The 19,581-nt window shown below is 42.7% G+C and overlaps 1 protein-coding gene and 1 pseudogene across 1 annotated transcript; one reads left to right on the plus strand and one right to left on the minus strand.

The window, feature by feature from the left end:
* Positions 1-313: 313 nt before the first annotated feature.
* On the plus strand, positions 314-7,271 carry LOC143654905 (olfactory receptor 10G2-like). The gene is made up of 2 exons (XM_077126529.1): positions 314-329; positions 6,349-7,271. Exons 1-2 carry the CDS (start codon positions 314-316, stop codon positions 7,269-7,271), a joined length of 939 nt encoding a protein of 312 aa, XP_076982644.1.
* Positions 7,272-15,831: 8,560 nt separating this feature from the next.
* Positions 15,832-17,874, minus strand: LOC143654907 (RAC-beta serine/threonine-protein kinase-like; annotated as a pseudogene).
* Between the last annotated feature and the right edge of the window lie 1,707 nt (positions 17,875-19,581).

Genomic DNA, 19,581 nt, shown 5'->3' on the forward strand with positions numbered 1-19,581 from the left:
TCCTTTATGTCCCTAGCTAAGTTCATTCCTAGACACTTAAGTCTTTTAGTTGCTATTTTGAATGGAATTTTTCCTTAATTCACTCCTCAGGTCATTGCTTGCACATAGAAACGTTACTGATTTTTGCACATTAATTTTATATCCCACCACCTTGTTGAATTTATTAGCTAAGTAACTTTGCTGTTGGTTTCTTAGGATTTTCCAAGTATAATCTGTCATATGCAAATAATGAAAATTTTACTCTTTCTTTTCCAATTTGAATGCCTTTTATTTTTTGTCCTCCCTGGTTGTTCTAGGTAGAACTTCTAGTACGATGTTGAATAATACTGGTGACAGAGGGCATCCTTGTCTTGTTCCCGATCGTAGGGAGAAAGCTTTAGTCTCTCACCATTGAGTATGATGCTGGTTGTGGGATTTCATCTATGCCCTTTAACATGTTGAGGCAGTTACCTTTGATTCCTATCTTTTGAAGTGTTTTTACCAGAAAAGGACGTTCACTCAAGATGATCATGTGATTTTTCCCCTTCAGTTTTTGTTAATGTGCTGTATTATGTTAATTGATTTTCTTGTGTATGGCCATGCTTGCATTACTGATATAAACCCTACTTGGTCATGGTGTATGATTCTTTTAATATGTTGTTGGATTCAATTTGCTACTATTTTGTTGAGAATGTTTGCATCTATGTTCATTAGGGAGATTGTTCTGTAGTTTTCCTTTCTTACAGCATCTTTACCTGCTTTTGGTATTAAAGTGATGTTAGCTTCATAAAATGAGTTGGGTAGTGCTCCTTTTTCCTAATTTTTGTGACAAGTTTGAGCAGGATTGGTAATTATTTATTAATTATTTTTGAAATGTTTGATAAAATTCCCCTGAGAAGCCATCTGGCCCTGTGTTTTCTTTTAGGAAAATTTTTGATGACTAATTGAATCTCTCTCCTTATGATTGGTTTGTGGAGATCTTCTATTTCTTCTTGAATCACTGTAGCTTGTTTGTGTGTTTCCAAGAATTTATCCATCTCATCTAAGTTGTCTAGCTTGTTGGAGTATAGTTGTTCATTGTATCCTCTTATGATTTTCTTTTATTTCTTCAAGGTCTGTGGTAACGACTCCCCCTCTAATTTCTGATTTTCTTTATTTGCACCCTCTTTTTCTTTGTCAGCCTTGCTAGTGGTCCATTGATTTTATTGATTTTCTCGAAGAACCAATTTTTGGTTTTATTGATTCTTCCTATTGTTCTTTTGTTCTCTTGTTCATTTAAACTCTGCTTTAATCTTTGTTATTTCTCTAATATTTGCTTTGGGATTAGTTTGCTATTCTTTCTCAAGTTCCTCCAGTTGAACAGTTAAATCCTCGATTTTTGCTCTTTCTTGTTTTTTAATATGGGCATTTAGGGCAACAAATTTCCCTCTCAGCACCACCTTTGCTGCATCCTATAAATTCTGATATGTTGTATTCTCTTTTCATTCATCTCCAGATAACTATTTTTTCTTTGATCCACTGTTGTTTAGAGTGTGTTATTTAATCTCTAGATGTTTGTGGAAGTTCTTATTCTTTGGTGGCTATTGATTTCCACAATTCATTCTATTGTGATCACAGAAAGTATTTTGAATAATTTCAATGTTTTTAAATTATAAAGACCTGTTTTGTGCCCCAGAATATTATCTATCTTGGAGAATGTTCCATGAGCACTAGAGAAGAATGTATATCCTGGTGTTTTGGGGTGTAATGACCTAATGATGTCTGTTAGTTCTAATTCATTTATCAAATCCTCTAGGTTCTCTATTTCCTTGTTGATCTTCTGTCTGATTGTTCTACCTGTGGAGGAGAGTGGTGTATTGAAGTCTCCCACTATCATCATTGAAATGTCTATCACTCCCTTCAGTTTTGACGATGCTTTTTCACGTACTTTGGACCTCCTTGATTTGGAGCATAGACATTTATGAGTGTTATATCATCTTGATGAATTGTCCCTTTTATTAATATATAGTGTCCTTCTTTGTCTCTTATGATGCCTTTACATTTAAAGTCTTTTTGTCTGATTTTAGTATAGCTACTCCTGCTTTCTTTTGGTTATAACTTTGTGTGGAACATCTTTTTCCATCCTTTCACTTTCAATCTATGTGTATCCTTGGGTCTAAGACGAGTCTCTTGTAAACAGCCTATAGCTGGATTATATTTCCTAATTCATTCTTCTAATCTGCATCTTTTAATTGGCAAGCTTAATCTGTTAACATTCAAAGTTATTACTGGAAAGGCATTTCTTGAACCCACCATCTTATCCTTTGGATTTTATTTGTCAGATCTTTATAATCTTTTTCTTCTTTCTCTTTTTATCCTTACTGGTGCTCTTCAATTCTGTGTCCCCCTCTGACCTCCCCTTCCTGTCTCGTTGTTTCAGCTGGCAGAAATCCTTTCATATTTCTAGTATGGCTGATTTCTTGTTGGCAAATTCTTTCAGCATTCATTTGTCTGCGAAAATTTTATTTTCTCCCTCAGTTTTGTTCTTTCGCTTGTTGGTTTTCTCCCTCAGTTTTGAAGGACAATTTGCCTGGGTACAGAATTCTTGGCTGGAAATCTTTCTCTTTCAGTATCTTAAATATATCATACCACTGCCTTCTTCTTACCTCCATAGTGCCAGTTGAGTAGTCCAAAGATGATCTTATGTGGTTTCCCTTGTATGTAATAGATTGTTTTATTCTTTGCTTCCCTTGTATGTAGTAGATTGTTTTGCCACTCTCGGGATTTTCTGCTTCTCTTCAACATTTGACAGATTGATTAGTATGTGTCTTGGGGAAGGCCTATTTGGATTTATTCTATTTGGAGTTCATTATATCCTTTCTAAGGGTTGGGAAGTTTTCCCCCATTATATTCTCAACTAATCTTCCTAGCCTTTTACTCTTCTCTTCTCCTTCTGGGACACCAATGATTCTTATGTTTGTGTGCTTTGTTTTGTTCATCATTTCCCTGAGATCCAATTCACATTTTCCCATCTATTTGCCAGTTGCTCTTTTCTGTTTTCAAAGTCACCTGTCTTGTCCTCCAGCTCACTTATTCTTTCTTTTGCCTTTTCAAATCTGCTGTTTTCTGACTAGTATATTTTTTACTTGGTCTACATCTCTCATCTCTATGATATTTGTTATTTTTCTATTTATTCTTTCAAATTACTCTTTATGCTCTTCTAGTGTCTTCTTGATCTCCTTTATGGCATTAGCCATCCCTTTTTTTTTTATTTAGCAGTGTTATATGAACATCTCTGATTAGTTGTTCCAAAGTCTGTGTCTCCTCGGTGTTTTAATTTGTTCTTTGGGCTTGGCTATATCTGTCTACATCTTCATATGCTTGGTGATCTTTTGATGCCTTTGAGGCATGTAAATATCTTAATAGGGTTACTTTGGAAGTTGATTTCCTTCAGTAGCATAAAGCCTTGTATTTGTGGGATGGGTGTGGAGCAGTATGCAGGCCATGGGGTGGGGCACAACAGTGAGGTGATGGGTTATGGTGCAGGTTAGGTACAGGTCAGGGATGCTATGCTCATACCTATAAACATAGGGTACATGATGCTGGGTTTTAGAGATGTGGTACAGGGACCTTCGATGCTGGGTGAAGCTCAGGCAGGCCTTGGAGCACAGGAGCAGGGTAAGGCATGGGGAACACAGGGGTAGAGAGTGGAGGGAGGCAGATGGGAGGACTACATGGAGGCACAGGGGCTGGTGCACAGGTAGGATGTAGGTGGGCACATGGAGAATGGACTCACTGGTATGAGGGTGTCAGGTATAGACACAGAGGTTGAGGTATAGGGAAGGCAGGGTGCAGGTGTGTTCTTGTGCAGAGGGAGATGTCCGGGGTGCTGGGATGTGGATAAACGAGTGTGTAGAATGAGGCACAAGTCGTGGGGTCTTAAAGCTTGTATCAGGGGTGAGTGATGTTGGGTGGGCAGGGACCTGGTGCAGGTATGCAGGTGTGGGAGGTGTGGGGTTGTGGCAGAGTTGCACACGTGTGCAGGGCACAGGATATGCAGCACAGATGCACATGTGAGCACCTGCCAGGCATGGAAACAGGGCACTTGTGCCAGGGGGGTGGGGCAAAGATGTATATGTGTGCAAGGCAGGGATTTGGTGGGGGAGGGAGTCAAGACACTGGTGCACGTACATGTGAGAACCTGGCGGGGAGAATGTGACTATGCATGTGTGCGGGTCCGGGCGGCTGGGCCATGGTGTGCACATGTACAGAGCTCAGGGGCCACAGGCTGGGGTTGTACCAGTGTGGGCTGGGGGTGGGTGTAGCCTGGTGACACAGGTCAGCACTTGCCCAGAGGTGGGGAGAGTGGTGGGGATGTGCACATCCGCAGATCTGGGTTTACCAGATGCTGATGTACCATGGCAGAGATCCAGGGGGAGTGGGGTGGGGGTCGGTTGCAGGACTGTGTGGACTGGAGGTGGGTATGGCCCAGGCAGGAAGATGAGTGCCCTCATTCCACATGCACAGGTCACTGCCTGCAGGGGTCAGAGAGGGGGAGGTATAGGTCAAGTGGCTGGGCACAGGTGTGTGGGTCTCTAGAGGGGTGGGGTGAGACTGCACTTGAGTGGGAGAGGTGGAGCAGACATACACGCATGTGCAAGGTGGGGGTGTGGGGCCGGGGTGCGCAGAGTGGGGGTTCTGGGGGGACATTTGGAGCAAAATTGGAGCCGGATGATGGGGTTCAGATGTGTGGGGTGTGGGAGGAGTTGTGGGGTAGGAGTGGTGCATGTGAGGGAAACATGTTCCAGGAACGCAGCTTGGCTTACTTCCTTGTCCTTGTCTCCCTGTCCATGCATTTCTAAGGGCTCTGGGATTCCATTTCAAAAGGGGCATGTTAGGTTGTTTGACTAGCTAGACAGTCTGCAGTTCTCTGTGTCTCAATTCTTCAGCTTTTGCAACCAGGGCCTCCCTATGTGGTGTAGAAGACCCTCTCAGGTTACTTATACCCTGAAATCACTGTCCCAGTAGCCTCCCCTTCATTTCTCTAGCTGTTCCTTGGAGTAGGGGTGAACTCCACCTATCTTATTCTGCCATCTTCTACAAACACCTTTTTTTTATTTTTATGATGAAACCAAACAACACACAAACACGAACATTCTTAACATATGAATATTCCATATTTGGTGTGCAACCAATGGCTCACAATATCATCACATAGCTGTATATTCATCACCATGATCATTTCTTAGAACATTTGCATCACTCCAGAAAAGAAATAAAGAGAACAAAGAAGAAACTCACATATACCATACCCCTCACCCTTCCCTTTCATTGACCACTAGTATTTCCCTCTACCTAATTTATTTGAACATTTGTTCCTCCTATTATTTATTTATTTTTAATCCATATTTATTCATTTGTCCATACTGTAAATAAAAGGAGCATCAGAATAAGATTTTCACAATCACACAGTCACATTGCAAAAGCTACATCATTATACAATCATCTTAAAGAAACATGGCTACTGGACACATCTCTACAGTCTCAGGCACTTTTCTCTAGCCTCTCTAACACACCTTAAAATAAAAAGAGGATATCCATATAATGCATAAGAATAACTTCTAGGATTTCTGTCCCATGTTGCCAGGGAGGTTTATACCCTGGGAGTCATGTCCCACATAGAGCAGGGAGGGCAGTGAGTTCCTGCAATCACTTTTATAACATAAGTTCTTGTCTCCCAGACAGGAGAATTCTTCACAAAGGAGGTAATAACCAAAGTGATTCTTGAAGAATCAAGAGTTGTTAACCAGATAAAACAGGATACACATAGTACCTGTGAAGAAGGCATGGTGCTTTGGGGCAATTAAAGGAAAGAAGACTTTAGGGTATGACAAGGCCAGATCTCAAAGGTTTTTGTAGATTTTTGGAGGTGACATTTCAAGGATATTAAGTCAGAGGACAATATTAGGAATAGTAATTATGGAGTGATTTCTCCACGTTGCTCCATACCATCAAGGTTAACTTCTTTATGATTCCCCTTTGAGGAATAAATTCATTTCCTGTACTTATACTATGCTCCAGGCATAACCCTGTTCCTTGGCTTCCAACATTTGTATGTAGTGTCCACAATTGAATAAGCATTTGAGGACATCTAAGAAGCTAACCAGCCTATGAGGGCTTGTCTTGCCAAGCAAACCTGAATGTTGGTGGCAAATGTTTTCTCCACTTAAAATATAGAAGTCTTATGTTTACCTGCTAGCTCTGGTCACCAGATGAAAGCATTCTCCTACCATTGTACTGTGCTTTATTTCCCATTTCTGGCTTCATCATTCATGTTAGCCAACAACAGAAAAGATATGGAAAAGACCAAAAACACATCCCTGGACACAGTAGTGACAGATTTCATTCTCCTGGGCTTGCCTCATCCTCCAAATCTGAGAACCCTCCTCTTCCTGGTCTTCTTCATCATTTACATCCTGACTCAGCTGGGGAACTTGCTCATTCTGCTCATGGTGTGGGCTGATCCGAAGCTTCATGCTCGCCCCATGTACATCCTTCTGGGCGTGCTCTCGTTCCTGGACATGTGGCTTTCCTCCGTCATCGTTCCTCGCATTATTATAAACTTCACTCCCACCAGCAAGGCTATCCCGTTTGGTGGCTGTGTGGCTCAATTGTATTTCTTTCACTTCCTTGGCATCACCCAGTGCTTCCTCTACACCTTGATGGCCTATGACAGGTACTTGGCAATATGCCAGCCCCTGCGATACCCTGTGCTCATGAATGGGAAGTTATGCACAATCCTTGTGGCTGGAGCTTGGGTGGCTGGCTCCATCCATGGGTCTATCCAGGCCACCTTGACCTTCCGCCTGCCCTACTGTGGGCCCAACCAGGTGGATTACTTTTTCTGTGATATCCCTGCAGTACTGAGACTAGCCTGTGCCGACACAACAGTCAATGAGCTTGTAACCTTTGTGGGCATTGGAGTGGTGGCCGCCAGCTGCTTCATCTTAATTCTCCTCTCCTATGCCAATATAGTCCATGCCATCCTGAAGATCCACACCACTAATGGGCGGCACCGGGCCTTCTCCACCTGTGGCTCCCACCTAACTGTGGTCACAGTCTACTATGTCCCCTGCACTTTCATCTACTTCAGGCCTGGCTCCAAGAGTCCCCTGGATGGGGCAGTGGCTGTGTTCTACACAGTTGTCACTCCTTTACTGAACCCCCTCATCTATACACTGAGGAACCAGGAAATGAAGTCTGCTCTGAAGAGGATAACAGCAGGTCGAGGGGCCAAAAATGAAAATAAGTAACTACAGACCACCTACATCACTGTAGCTCCCACTCTGTTCAGTTACAGCTGCATGTGGCAAATGCTCAATAAATAGATGTTGATTTAAACTGAATTCAATGTAATCCTACTGGGAAAAAGCTTCTTGTACTATATTCATTCTCAATGAATTGGCCAGAGCTATGTTACACTTTTCTGGCATACTTCTCAGAAAAAAAAGCGCACTTGACACAAATGTTGAATATGAGGAATGAAGTCTCTACCTACAAGTGGGGGAGTATTCTAGGCAAAACATAATACCACCTTACCCATTCATCTACTCTCTATTCCTAATTATGCAGTTCTTCACACACTCAGGACTGCCTTGCTCCTGTAAAGGCAAATCTATTTCTCAAGTCCTTGATTTGAAACTTTGTGTGGATTATCTGTGTTTCCTTCCATTCCCTTGCCCTTCTCCACGTGGTAATTCACCAATTCACTATTTACCCAAGTGAATCCACTCAGGAATGCCTTTCTGACTTCTTAAGTGATGTCCTACTCTCCATCCTCATCTCTACTGCTATCAGAGTTTTCTTTCTGAAACATAGAACTATATAGCTTTCCCTTCTTTCCAAATATTTGGTAGCTCTCCACTGCAATATTTACAAAACCAAACTTCTTGGGTTAGAATTTAAAGTTCACCACAATCTGACCTCAACTTGTCTCATCTTCAAGATGTCTCTGTCTCCCTCTCCTTACCTAGCCCACTAATTTACCTGCCATTTGTGAAACATTCTCTATCCTTTCCTGCCTCTGGGCCTTTTCTTAAACTACTCACCAATCCAAAATACCCTTCCTGCTTCTCAAAACTGATGTTTTAGGCTTCCTTCGAGGCCCAGGAGGAACCCTTATTCCTACAAGGAGTTTTCTCTAATTCTCCTAGCCGTAATTTGTATCCTTTTCCCTGTATTCTTATAGTACCTTGAATTTTATATCAGTACTTATCAAAGGCTGGCCTTTATTATAGTTTAGATTAGAGTCTCTGAAGTTCCAGGAAGATTGTGGAATAGGATAGGTCAAGTTCACCCCTGCTAGAGAAGGATAGAAGGTGACTGGGATGGTGATTCCAGGGTATAAGTGACCGGCAGGGTCTTCTACACCACATAGGGAAGCCCTGGTTGCAAAAGCTGATGAATTGCAATGGAGACCATCCAGCTAGTGCAAACAGCCTAATGCACCCCTTCAAAGAGGAAGCCCGGAGCCCTCAGCAGTGCACTGACAGGGAGACGGGGACTAGGAAGTAAGCTAAGTCGTATTCCCTGAACACACTACCCTCATGTGCACTACCCTTGCCCCAAGACTCACGACACCCCCACAGTCAATGCACCTGAACCCAGTCACCCACCTATCCCCACTGTGCTCCAAGTGCCCCCGCCCAGACCCTCTGCCTTGCACATCTCTGGCCCACACCTCATGCCTTGCATGCACACACACCTGCCCCAGCCATACCCACTTCTCCTGCACAAGCACACAGTCTCACCCCACCACTCCCAACACCTGTGCACCAGCACCCAACCCCTTGACACTCCCCTTCCCCTTCCTACCCCCTGCAGGTGGTCATTGGCACATCCAGGCTGCAGTTGCTCACCTTCATACCCAGGCCACACACACGGCCAGCCCACAAAGTCGTGCAGCCCCACCCCACACCCCTGAACTGTGCCCACGGGTATATCAGTGTAAGGCCCTCCTAGATACACACACGCATGCACCCTACCATGCCTCTGAGCTCTGAGCAAGCACTGACATGCACATCTGGACCACACATGCACCCAGCCTACATGGGCACAACCCCAGCCCACTGCCCCTGAGCTCTGCACACACACACACTGGGGCCCCACCCATTTAACCAGAACACAAAAGGACCCCACCCCCAGACCCACAGCCACACCCTCCCCACTGGACACCCATGCATCTGTGCACAAACTTCTTGACTCCTGCAACCCAACCCCTTGCCATGCATACATGCACAACCTTGCCCCACCCCCTGGCAAAAGCACATGCTCCCACAGCTGGCAGGTGCTAACATGTGCATCTGTGCTACCCCCCTCCCTGCACATGCACACACACACAGACCCCTGGCTCAAACCAACCTCCCCAGCACCTGTGCACCTGCACCAGGTCTACCCACCTGACATCACTCAGCCCTGACCCACATTCAGCAATCCCAGTGACCTGTGTCCCATCCCTACACACTCATACAACTACATCTCATACCCCCTGGATCCCTCCCTCATGCAAGGACACACCTGCAGCCTGCCCTCCCTGTACCCTAACCTTAGTGTCACCTATTCTACAACCTGATACCCATGACCCCCACACTCCATGTGCCCACCCACATCCTACCTATGTACCAGTCCTCATGTATCACGCAGCACCCCCCATCTGCCTCTCACCATGCCCTACCATTATGTTCCCCATGCCACACCCTGTTCCTGCAGTCCAAGGCCTGCCTGAGCTGCATCCTGCCCCCACGGTCTCCACACTGCACCTCCATAACTCTGCACCCTACCCCAGGCTCAGAGGCACCAGCCTAGCATATCTGACCCATGCCTATCTCTGCACTGCAAACCATCACCACACTTTTGTGACCTGCATCCTGCTTCACATCCATCCTACAAATACAAAATGTTAGACTACTCAAGGAAATCAACTTCCAAAGTAACCCTATCAAGATATTTAGTGCCTCAAAGACAAAAAGAAGTTCACTAAGCATACGAAGACATAGACAAATATAGCCCAGCCTAATGAAAAAATTAAAACACCAGAGGAGACACAGACTTTAGAACAATTAATCAAGGATGTCCATATAATTCTACTAAATAAAATCAGTGGGTTGGCTAATGACATAAAGGAAACCAAGAAGACACTAGAAAAGCATAAGGAGGAATTTGAAAGAATAAATAGAAAAATAGCAGATATCACAGAGATTAAAGATACTGTAGACCAAATAAAATATATACTAGAAATATATACTAATAGGCCTTCCCCAAGACACATACTAATCAGTCTGTCAAATGTTGAAGAGAAGTAACAAATCCTGAACATGGCAAGAGAGAAACAATCTACTACATACAAGGGAAACCACACAAGACTGAGTGGACTACTCAACTAACAATATGGAGGTGAGAAGGCAGTAGTACGATATATTTAAGATCCTGAAAGAAAGACTTCCAGCCAAGAATTTTGTACCCAACCAAACTGTCCTTCAAAACTGAGGGAGAGATTAAAATTTTCACAGCAAAGTCCTGAAAGAATTTGTCAACAACAGACCGACCCAACAAGAAATACTATATATATTCCTTCTTCTGCCTCTTCAAATCTGCTGTTTTGAATATATATAGTACTTTTTTTTCCTACCAGCCAAAAAAAAAAAAAGAGAGAAGGGAGTCTGGAGAAGGGCATAGAATTGAAGAGTACCAGTAAAGGCAACTTTAAGGATAAAAGAGAAAGAGGAAAAAGAATATATATAACTGACAAATAAAATCCAAAGGATAAGATGGTACATTCAAGAAACAACTTTACAGTAATAGCTTTGAATATTAAGAGTCTAAACTTACAAATTAAAAGATACAGATCAGTAGAATGGATTAAGAAATATAATCCAGCTATATGCTGCTAAAAAGAGACTCATCTTAGTCACAAGTACACAAATAAATTGAAAGTGAAAGGATGGAAAAGAGATGTTCCACACAGATGGTAACCAAAAGAAAGTAGGAGTAGCTATACTAAAATCAGACAAAACAGACATTAAGTGTAAAGACATCATAAGAGACCAAGAAGGATACTATATATTTATAAAGGGGACAATTCAACAAGAAGAAATAACAATCATAAATATTTATGCTCCCAATCAAGGAGCTCCAAAGTACATGAGACAAACATTGTAAAACTGAAGGGAGTGGCAGATGTTTCAATAATAGTAGGAGATTTGAATACATTAGTCTCCTCTATAGAAAGAACACTCAGATAGAAGATCAGCAAGGAAATAGAGAAGTTAAATAATTTGATGAAGGAATTACACCCATATAGGTCATTACACCCCAAACATCAGGATATACATTCTTCTCTAGTGCTCATGGAATATTCTTCAGAATAGATCATATGCTAGGGCAAAAAAACAGGTCTTTATAAATTTTAAAACATTGAAATTATCCAAAGCACTTTTTCTGATCACAATAGAATGAAGCTGGAAATCAATAACCACCAAAGAACCAGAACTTTCACAAATACATGGAGATTAAATAACACATTTTTAAACAACCAGTGGGTCAAAGAAGAAGTTGCTAAATAAATTGATAACTACCTGGAGATGAATGAAAATGAGAATACAACATATCAGAACTTATGGGATGCAGCAAAGGCTGTGATGAAGAGAAATTTATTGCACTAAATGCCTATGTTAAAAAAGAAGAAAGAGGGTGTGCAAGCGCAGTTCAGTGGAAGAATTCTTACCTGCCATACTGGAGACCCAACTCGACTCTGAGCCCATGCACTTTCAAAAAAAGCAAGTAAATAAAATTCAACAAATTATGCTGCAATTACAGGAAACTCACATGGAAAAAGAATGAAATGTGACCCTCCACCATACAACATACAAAAAAATAAGAAGAAAGAGCAAAATCCAAGAACTTAACTGCTCACCTGGAGGAACTTGAGAAAGAACAGCAAACTAATCCCAAAGCAAATAGAAGAAGAGAAACCACGAAAATTAAAACAAAGTTAAATGAATGGGAGAACAGAAGAACAATAGAAAGAATCAATAAGACCAAAAGTTGGTTCTTTGAGAAAATCAATAAAATCAATGGACCATTAGCAAGGCTGACAAAGAAAAAAAGAGAGAGGATATAAATGAACAAAATCAGAAATGGGGGGTGGGGTTCATTACCACAGGCCCTGAAGAAATTTTTTAAAAAATCATAAGAGGATACTATGAACAACTATATGCCAACAAACTAGACAACTTAAATGAAATGGGCCAATTCCTGGAAACACACAAACATGCTACAATTGGCTCAAGAAGAAAGAGAAGATCTCAATAAACTAATCACAAGTAAAGAGATTCAATCAGTCATCAAAAATCTTCCCTCAAAGAAAAGCCCCAGGCCAGATGGCTTCACAGCAGAATTTTATCAAACATTCCAAAAGAACTAACATCAATCCTGCTCAAATTTTTCCAAAAAATTGTAGAAAAAAGAACACTACCTAACTCATTTTATGAAAATGACATCACTTTAATACCAAAACCAGGTAAAGATGCTACGTAAAAGGAAAACTACAGACCAATTTCCCTAATGAATATAGATGCAAACATTCTCAACAAAATAGTAGCAAATCAAATCCAACAGCACATTAAAAGAATGATACACCATGACCAAGTGAGTTTTATACCACAAATGCAAGAAGGGTTCAACACAAGAAAATCAATTAATGTAATACAGCACATTAACAAAACAAAAGGGAAAAATTATGTGATCATCTCAATTGATGCTGAAAGCATTCAACAAATTTCAACATCTTTTTCTGATTAGATTTTCTGGAGAAAAAAAAAGTATATTTCTCTTCTTTCACAACTTCCTTTTCCCTAATACTTAGAGTAGGCACTTATGATGGAGATGACTAACTGTCCACCCAGATCTATCCTCTCCTTCTTCCATAGTCAGATAGCTGTAGCTAGATTGTGGCTGGTCCACGGTGGACATTTCCCAATCTCTATTGCAGACAGGTGTGGTCATACGCATAATGTCTTCATAATGAAATATGAGAGGAATTGTTGTGTGATACTTCCAGGCCTGGCCCTCAAAACTTGTACACGAGCTCTTTCATGTTCTTTTGTGCTGAGCTGGAAGCTTATTGTTGAGTCTCTTTGTTGCCATTGCCTAACCTCATCTTATACTTTACTAACCAATAATAGTTTGGTTTTTGTTTAATTAAAACAGCACCAGAATAGACTCTCTTTTTTTGAAGTGAATGTGTGTATTCAGCCAGTGGGGATGAGAGATGTGGGGTAGCTGATGGCTGGTTAGCTGATGGCTGGGGGTAAGTGGCCATACTGAATCAGTCACACAGACACAGAGCACACAGCACATGACTCAGGAGACAACTCTCAGGGGTGAGTGGAAGGCGTCTGCTTTATTGAGGAAGTGCACAGGCTTATATAGGCTGGGAACATGCAGGGACACGTGTCAGGCTGGGATTGGTCACCGTTGTTGCTAGGGTGGAGGGAAGATTTCTGGGATTGGTCACCATTGTTGCTAGGGTGGAGGACAGAGTTAAGGTCAGCCATTTTGTGTTGCCTTGCATGAGCCACGGCAGCCATGTTTGGTAAGATTGTCTCCAACAGAGAGAGACTTGTCAGATAAACAACACATACACAAATGGAAAGACTCTACCCATCTACCCAAACAAACAATCTCCACCCCACCATGTGATGTCCTTCTATGAACTGCCTAGTAAATGAAATGCAATGAAGGAATCAAGACCACAAAAACTAAACACAAAACACCTGAAGGTGCTGGGAATGGGAAGAAAGGTGGAGGGGAGCCATGGGTAGGCAACAAGTAGATCCCATGTTATCTCCTTCCACTAGGTCAACACCCCTCTTCCACCACCACGGGATGAAATGCTTGGGCCAGGAATGGGAACCCCAGCCTACGCACACAACAACACAAGGGTTTGGACATAATTGCCCTCATACACACATACACATGCAGTGCATCAATATCCCAGACACAAAGGGATGTCCACTGATACAATCTCATGCATACACGAGTGCTCACAGCACTGACATGCACACACTCTTGCTCACCTTAAGGTTGGAGAAAATGGGGCCCTGGAGAATGGGAAGGGGTGAGGCATTGGGAACCCTCCCTCCTGAGAGGACCCTACTCCAATGCATACCAGAGACCCTGACCTCTACCCTCCTCAACCCAAGTCCATGGGGCCCAATATTATGTTAGTACAACATGGCATCCCTCTGCCTATGGAAGGCAAAAGGAGGCCATCTGTGCTGGTTTGAAAGGGTGTATGTCTCCTAGAAAAGCCATGTTTTAATCTAAATCCCATTTTGTAAGGGCAGAATAATCCCTATTCAATACTGTATGTTTGAATCTGTAATTAGATCATCTCCCTGGAGATGTAACCCAATCAAGAGTGGTTGTTAAGCTGGATTGGGAAAATGTGTCACCACCCATTTGGGTGGGTCTTGATTATTTTCTGGAGTCCTGTAAAAGGGAATATTTAGGGGAATGAGAGAGATTCAGAGAGAGCAGAGCAGAATGACATAGCCACAAGAAACAGAGTCCACCAGCCAGTGACCTTTGGAGATAAAGAAGGAAAATGCCTCATGGGGAGCTTCATGAAACAGGAAGCCAGGAGAAGAAGCTAACAGATGATGCCATGTTCACCATGTGCTCTTCCAGATGAGAGAGGAATCCTGACTGTGTTCACCATGTGCCTTTCCAGATGAGAGAGAAACTCTGGCTGTGTTCACCATGTACCCTTCCACTTAAGAGAGAAACCCTGAACTTCATCAGCCTTCTTGAATCAAGGTATCTTTTCCTGGATGTCTTAGATTGGACATTTCTATAGACTTGTTTTAATTAGGACATTTCTCAGCCTTAGAACTGTAAACTAGCAACCTATTAAATTTCCCTTTGTAAAAGCCATTCCATTTCTGGTATATTGCATTCAGGCAGCTAGCAAACTAGAACACCATCCCTGCATCTGACCTCTCCAATGGGAAGGAAGCCCTGGTAAGGCATGGCTCTGGGGAGGGAAGTGGAGGGGTCTAGCCCCCAAATGTTCCTCCTGCCACATCCCCAGGTTCAGGAAAGCAGGTTCAGAGAGGGGGGAGGGAGACAGAAGACAGGGCCAGAAAGCTGTGACCACCCTCCATACTCCCCCACCCTAATTCCCCATAGGGCAAATCTGAGGACTTGACTCCAAACACATAAGGAAGCCTTAAAACTCTGAACCCACATTTTCCAAAGTCCCCATGCCCATGCCTTAGTATTACTGCTTTTCTCTCCCCATGGGGAGTAAGGGGGCTAGACTGACCCATTCCAGGATACTCTGAGCCTAAACACCAGGGCATGGACAGCAACACCAGCCCCTGTCCATTCCAATCACCTTGTCCCATGAGAAGCAGCCTCCATCCAGGAGTAGCAAAAGCAGCAGCACAGAGGCAGAAATCTAGGCAGGCATGGAGGCTCCATACCTCACCTCTTCATTGAGACTTGTGTTGATTTAAAAAAAGAATCTTCCCAACACTTAACCCTGGGGTAAGAAGTGAGAGTCTCCCAAGTACTAGCCTAAGTATAAAAGGGAGGGAGGGGCAACCCTGGAGGTAAGGGCTGAGGGTATCACTGAGTTGGGAAGAGGGCTCGAAAAGAATTGGAAGTGGGGTGAAGAGGAGAGGGTCAGGGGCACAAACAAAGAAGAGAAAAATAAAAAGTTAACAAAAAGTCATCTGACTGGAGATGATGGCCATGCATGCATCCTAAAGTGGCTACCTGCAGCAGGGGCTGCTCACTAGCTATGCTGGCTCAGTAGGAGAACTGGGGGAGATGGATCTGCTGATCCAGGTCTAGGGAGCCCAGGCTGTCACTGTCATCAGGGATGGGAGTTGGGAATGTGGTGATTGTGATGGACTGGGCAGTGAATGTGTCGAAGTACCCGATATCAATCTCAGATGTGATCTAAGGTTTGAATATCAGAACTTCTTCAGTACCTTCCAGTTGATGATCCTCCCAGCTTCATCACCTCCTTGGTGTTGGTGAGCTCCCTGCAAAACTTCTGCTTAGGGTCCTTCTTAAGCAGTTCAGTAGGTAAAGACTTGGCCTCAGGGCTGAACATATTTGGGAAAATCTCCTCAATTAGAATGAGCTTGAAGAAGTGTTCCTGATTCTAGTTGTAGAAGGGCAGCTAGCTGCGCATCATCCCATACATGACCACACCCAGCCCCCACCAGTCCACAGCCCATGCACAGTCATTTTCCTCTAGCACCTTGTGCTAGTTTGAAACTATTTTGTATCCCAGAAAAGCCATATTCTTATAATCTATTCTTGTGGGTGCAGACCTACTGTGGACAGGACCTTTTGATTAAGTTGCTTCCATGGAGATAATAACTTACCCAATTCAAGGTGGGTCTTAATCCTCTTTTCTGGAGTCCTTTGTGAGAGGATAAAAAAGACAGTTAAAGCCAAGACAGACCAGGAACATTTAGAGAGAGAGAAGAAACATCCAGAGACATTTTGAAGAGAGCCATGCAAGTCCCAGAGAGAAAGCGAAATGCCCAGGAAATTATAAGAGTGGATCCAAAACACAGAGAGAGCTCAGAGAGGTGTCCCCAGAGGTGTAAGGAAGAACCTACAGATGCTCAGTGAGAAAGCTACTGGAACTGGAAGCCGAAAGCAACACAACCTGGGAGTGAAGGGCCAGCAGATGCCAACCATATGCCTTCCCATGTGATAGAAGAACCCCAGATGTGATCGCCTTTTCTCAGAGTAAAGTTATCTTTCTCTGGATGCTTTAATTTGGACATTTTCATGGTCTTAGAACAGTAAATTTGTAACCTACTAAAACCCCACTGAAAAAGCCAACCGATTTCTGGTATATTGACTTCCAGCAGCTTTAGCAAACTGAAGCACACCTCAAACACCAGTTACCCTAGGGACCCACAGAAGGTTTTCATGGTGGCCCTGCCACTGGTGCCCTCTTTGCACAGGCCAAAGTCTGTGATTTTGATGTGGCCGTATTTGTTCATCATAAGGTTTTCCAGCTTGATGTCATGGTGTACCACATCCAGTGAGTGCAAGTACTTAAGGACTGAAACATTCCCTACACCATAAAAACTAGGACTGCACCTCTTTGAAGAGATCCTCCTGGGACAGGTAAAAGAACATCTCACCACTGTTGGCATGCACCATCACAAAATACATCGGTCTGGAAGGCTACTTCAGCACAGTGAGGAACAGAAGCCTGGTGTTCTGGAGGACCCGGATGTCAATGACCATGTGGGCATTTCATCCTTGATGATGATAACTGCTACTACACTACAGGAAGTTTACGGTAAGTAACAGCCAGTAGCCTTCTCCCATACCAAGATGACTTTGCCAAAGGTGCCCTTGATGAGGAATTTGAGATAGTTGAAGGCATTCAGGGTCATCTTGCCCCGAGACTTGCTGACCACCACTTCCATTACCTTCTCGGTGGATCAGTTGCTGGAGGAGCCACACCTGAAGTCCATGGGATCCTCTCCCAGACCCTGCTGCTTGAGGGTGTTGGCGACCATCTGGATGGCCTATATCTACTCCTCCCTCTCCTTTGGAGAGTCTGTGTGGAAGATCATCTCAATGACTGTGGCCCACTGCAGGCAGCATATGACAATGGTGTTGGGCTGTGGCCTCTTGGTCTTCATCAGCTGGCATTCTTGTATAGAGAAGTTGTTTAAGGGAAGGGGCCTTGGGCTCTCCTTATGCCCAATGAAGGAGCCATGGTCTTCAGCAGGAAGTATTGTGATCTTCAGATCTTAGTTTATTTCTACACTTGTGGGACCAGACTTCTTTGATGACAGACACTTCATTCATGGTGGCAGCATGACACTGTCCTTTAGCTCAAGGCAGCTCAAAGCAACAGAACATGCAGAAGGCACCATAAACAGAGCATAGTCTGTCACTGGCAGCCACCCAGCCTCTCAGGTGAGACTCCATTCCCACCCACTGCCATGCTGTGCTTGTTCACATTCCATGTATTCCTCAGTAGCAGCAGCAATGACTCCCCCAAGCCAGGCCCAACAGCCCATGTGGGGTGGCCTCCCAGAATAATGTTTTGAGCTGCATCTAAATTATCTAAAAAATTCAGAAAAACTTATCATGATACCAAATAGCCAAAAATCTAGAAGTGAAGCTGCCTGGGCAGTCATTCAGTAAGCCAATCAGCCAATCGCATGCTAACCTTGTGACAAGACCAAGGTGATGTAGATTGTTTTTCCTGATCCTTTGTGAGCTGTTCTGATCTTAGCTGAAGAACAAGAGAATATTCAAAAGAAGCTAGAGACAGACTCTGGTAGAGGGCAGTAGAAGAGTAAGTGTCAATAGCTCCATATAGAATATGAAGGGACAAGGTAAAGGTGTTCTTTAATTTTCTCACAGTTTTCTCACTCATTTAGATGTGTGAGGTCTTACTGGCCCAATTTTAAATAACAGTGAGACTCAAAAATATAGTAATACATAGATTTGAGGCAAGTGAAATATATATGAACATCAATAAACAAAACACATCTTTAAGAAAGAAGATTGTAACAGTGAAGATAAAAAATATATCTGCACTTTTTCTAATGGAAGAAAATGTTCCAGACAACTTTTGAACCGCCCCCTCTAGGTAGGACATGACTCCCAGAGGCGTAAACCTTCCTGGCAATGTGGGACAGAAATCCTATTTTGAGCTGGGATTCATCATCAAGGGATTGAGAAAACCTTCTTGACCAAAAGGTGGAAGAGAGAAATGAGACAAAATAAAATTTCAAAGAGAGTCGAGAGGTTATCCTGGAAGTTATTCTTATGTATTATAGAGATATCCCATTTTTAGTTTATGGTGTATTAGAATTGTTGGAGGGAAGTACCTGAAACATAGAGCTGTGTTCCAGTAGTCATGTTTCTTGAAGATGATTGTATAATGATATAGCTTTTGCAATGTGACTGTGTGATTGTGAAAAACTTGGTGTCTGGTGCTCCTTTTATCTACAGTATGGACAGATGAGTAAAAAATATGGATAAGAAACAAACAAATAATAGGGGGAACAAATGTTAAAATAAATTAAGTAGATTGAAATTCCAGTGGTCAATGAGAGGGAGGGGTAAGGGGTATGATGTATATAAGTTTTTTCTTTTTTCTTTTTTATTTCTTTTGCTGGAGAGATGCAAATGTTCAAAAAATGATCATAGTGATGAATACACAACAATGTGGTGATATTGTGAGCCATTGATTATAACCAAGTCAAGAATGTTTGTGGTTTGAAATAAAATATTTTAAAAAAAGATAACTCCTGAATCCACATTAAGGTTGGAACAGCTCCTTTTTTAAAATTGCCTCTTGTCATATTAGTAAAATAATTTTAGATAGAAACCAGAGTTAACTGTCAAGTCTTTTGTATAACCCCTAAGCTTGGGTACCTCATTAGTGTTGCCAGAGGATATGAGATGCTGTGAGATCTTGGGGCCATATGTAAATGTAATCCATAAACATTAATTACTCTCTTAGAGGTGTATCATTACTAATTTCATTAATAAACATAA

The sequence above is a fragment of the Tamandua tetradactyla genome, chromosome 14 (assembly GCF_023851605.1).
Source record: "Tamandua tetradactyla isolate mTamTet1 chromosome 14, mTamTet1.pri, whole genome shotgun sequence".
NCBI lineage: Eukaryota > Metazoa > Chordata > Mammalia > Pilosa > Myrmecophagidae > Tamandua > Tamandua tetradactyla.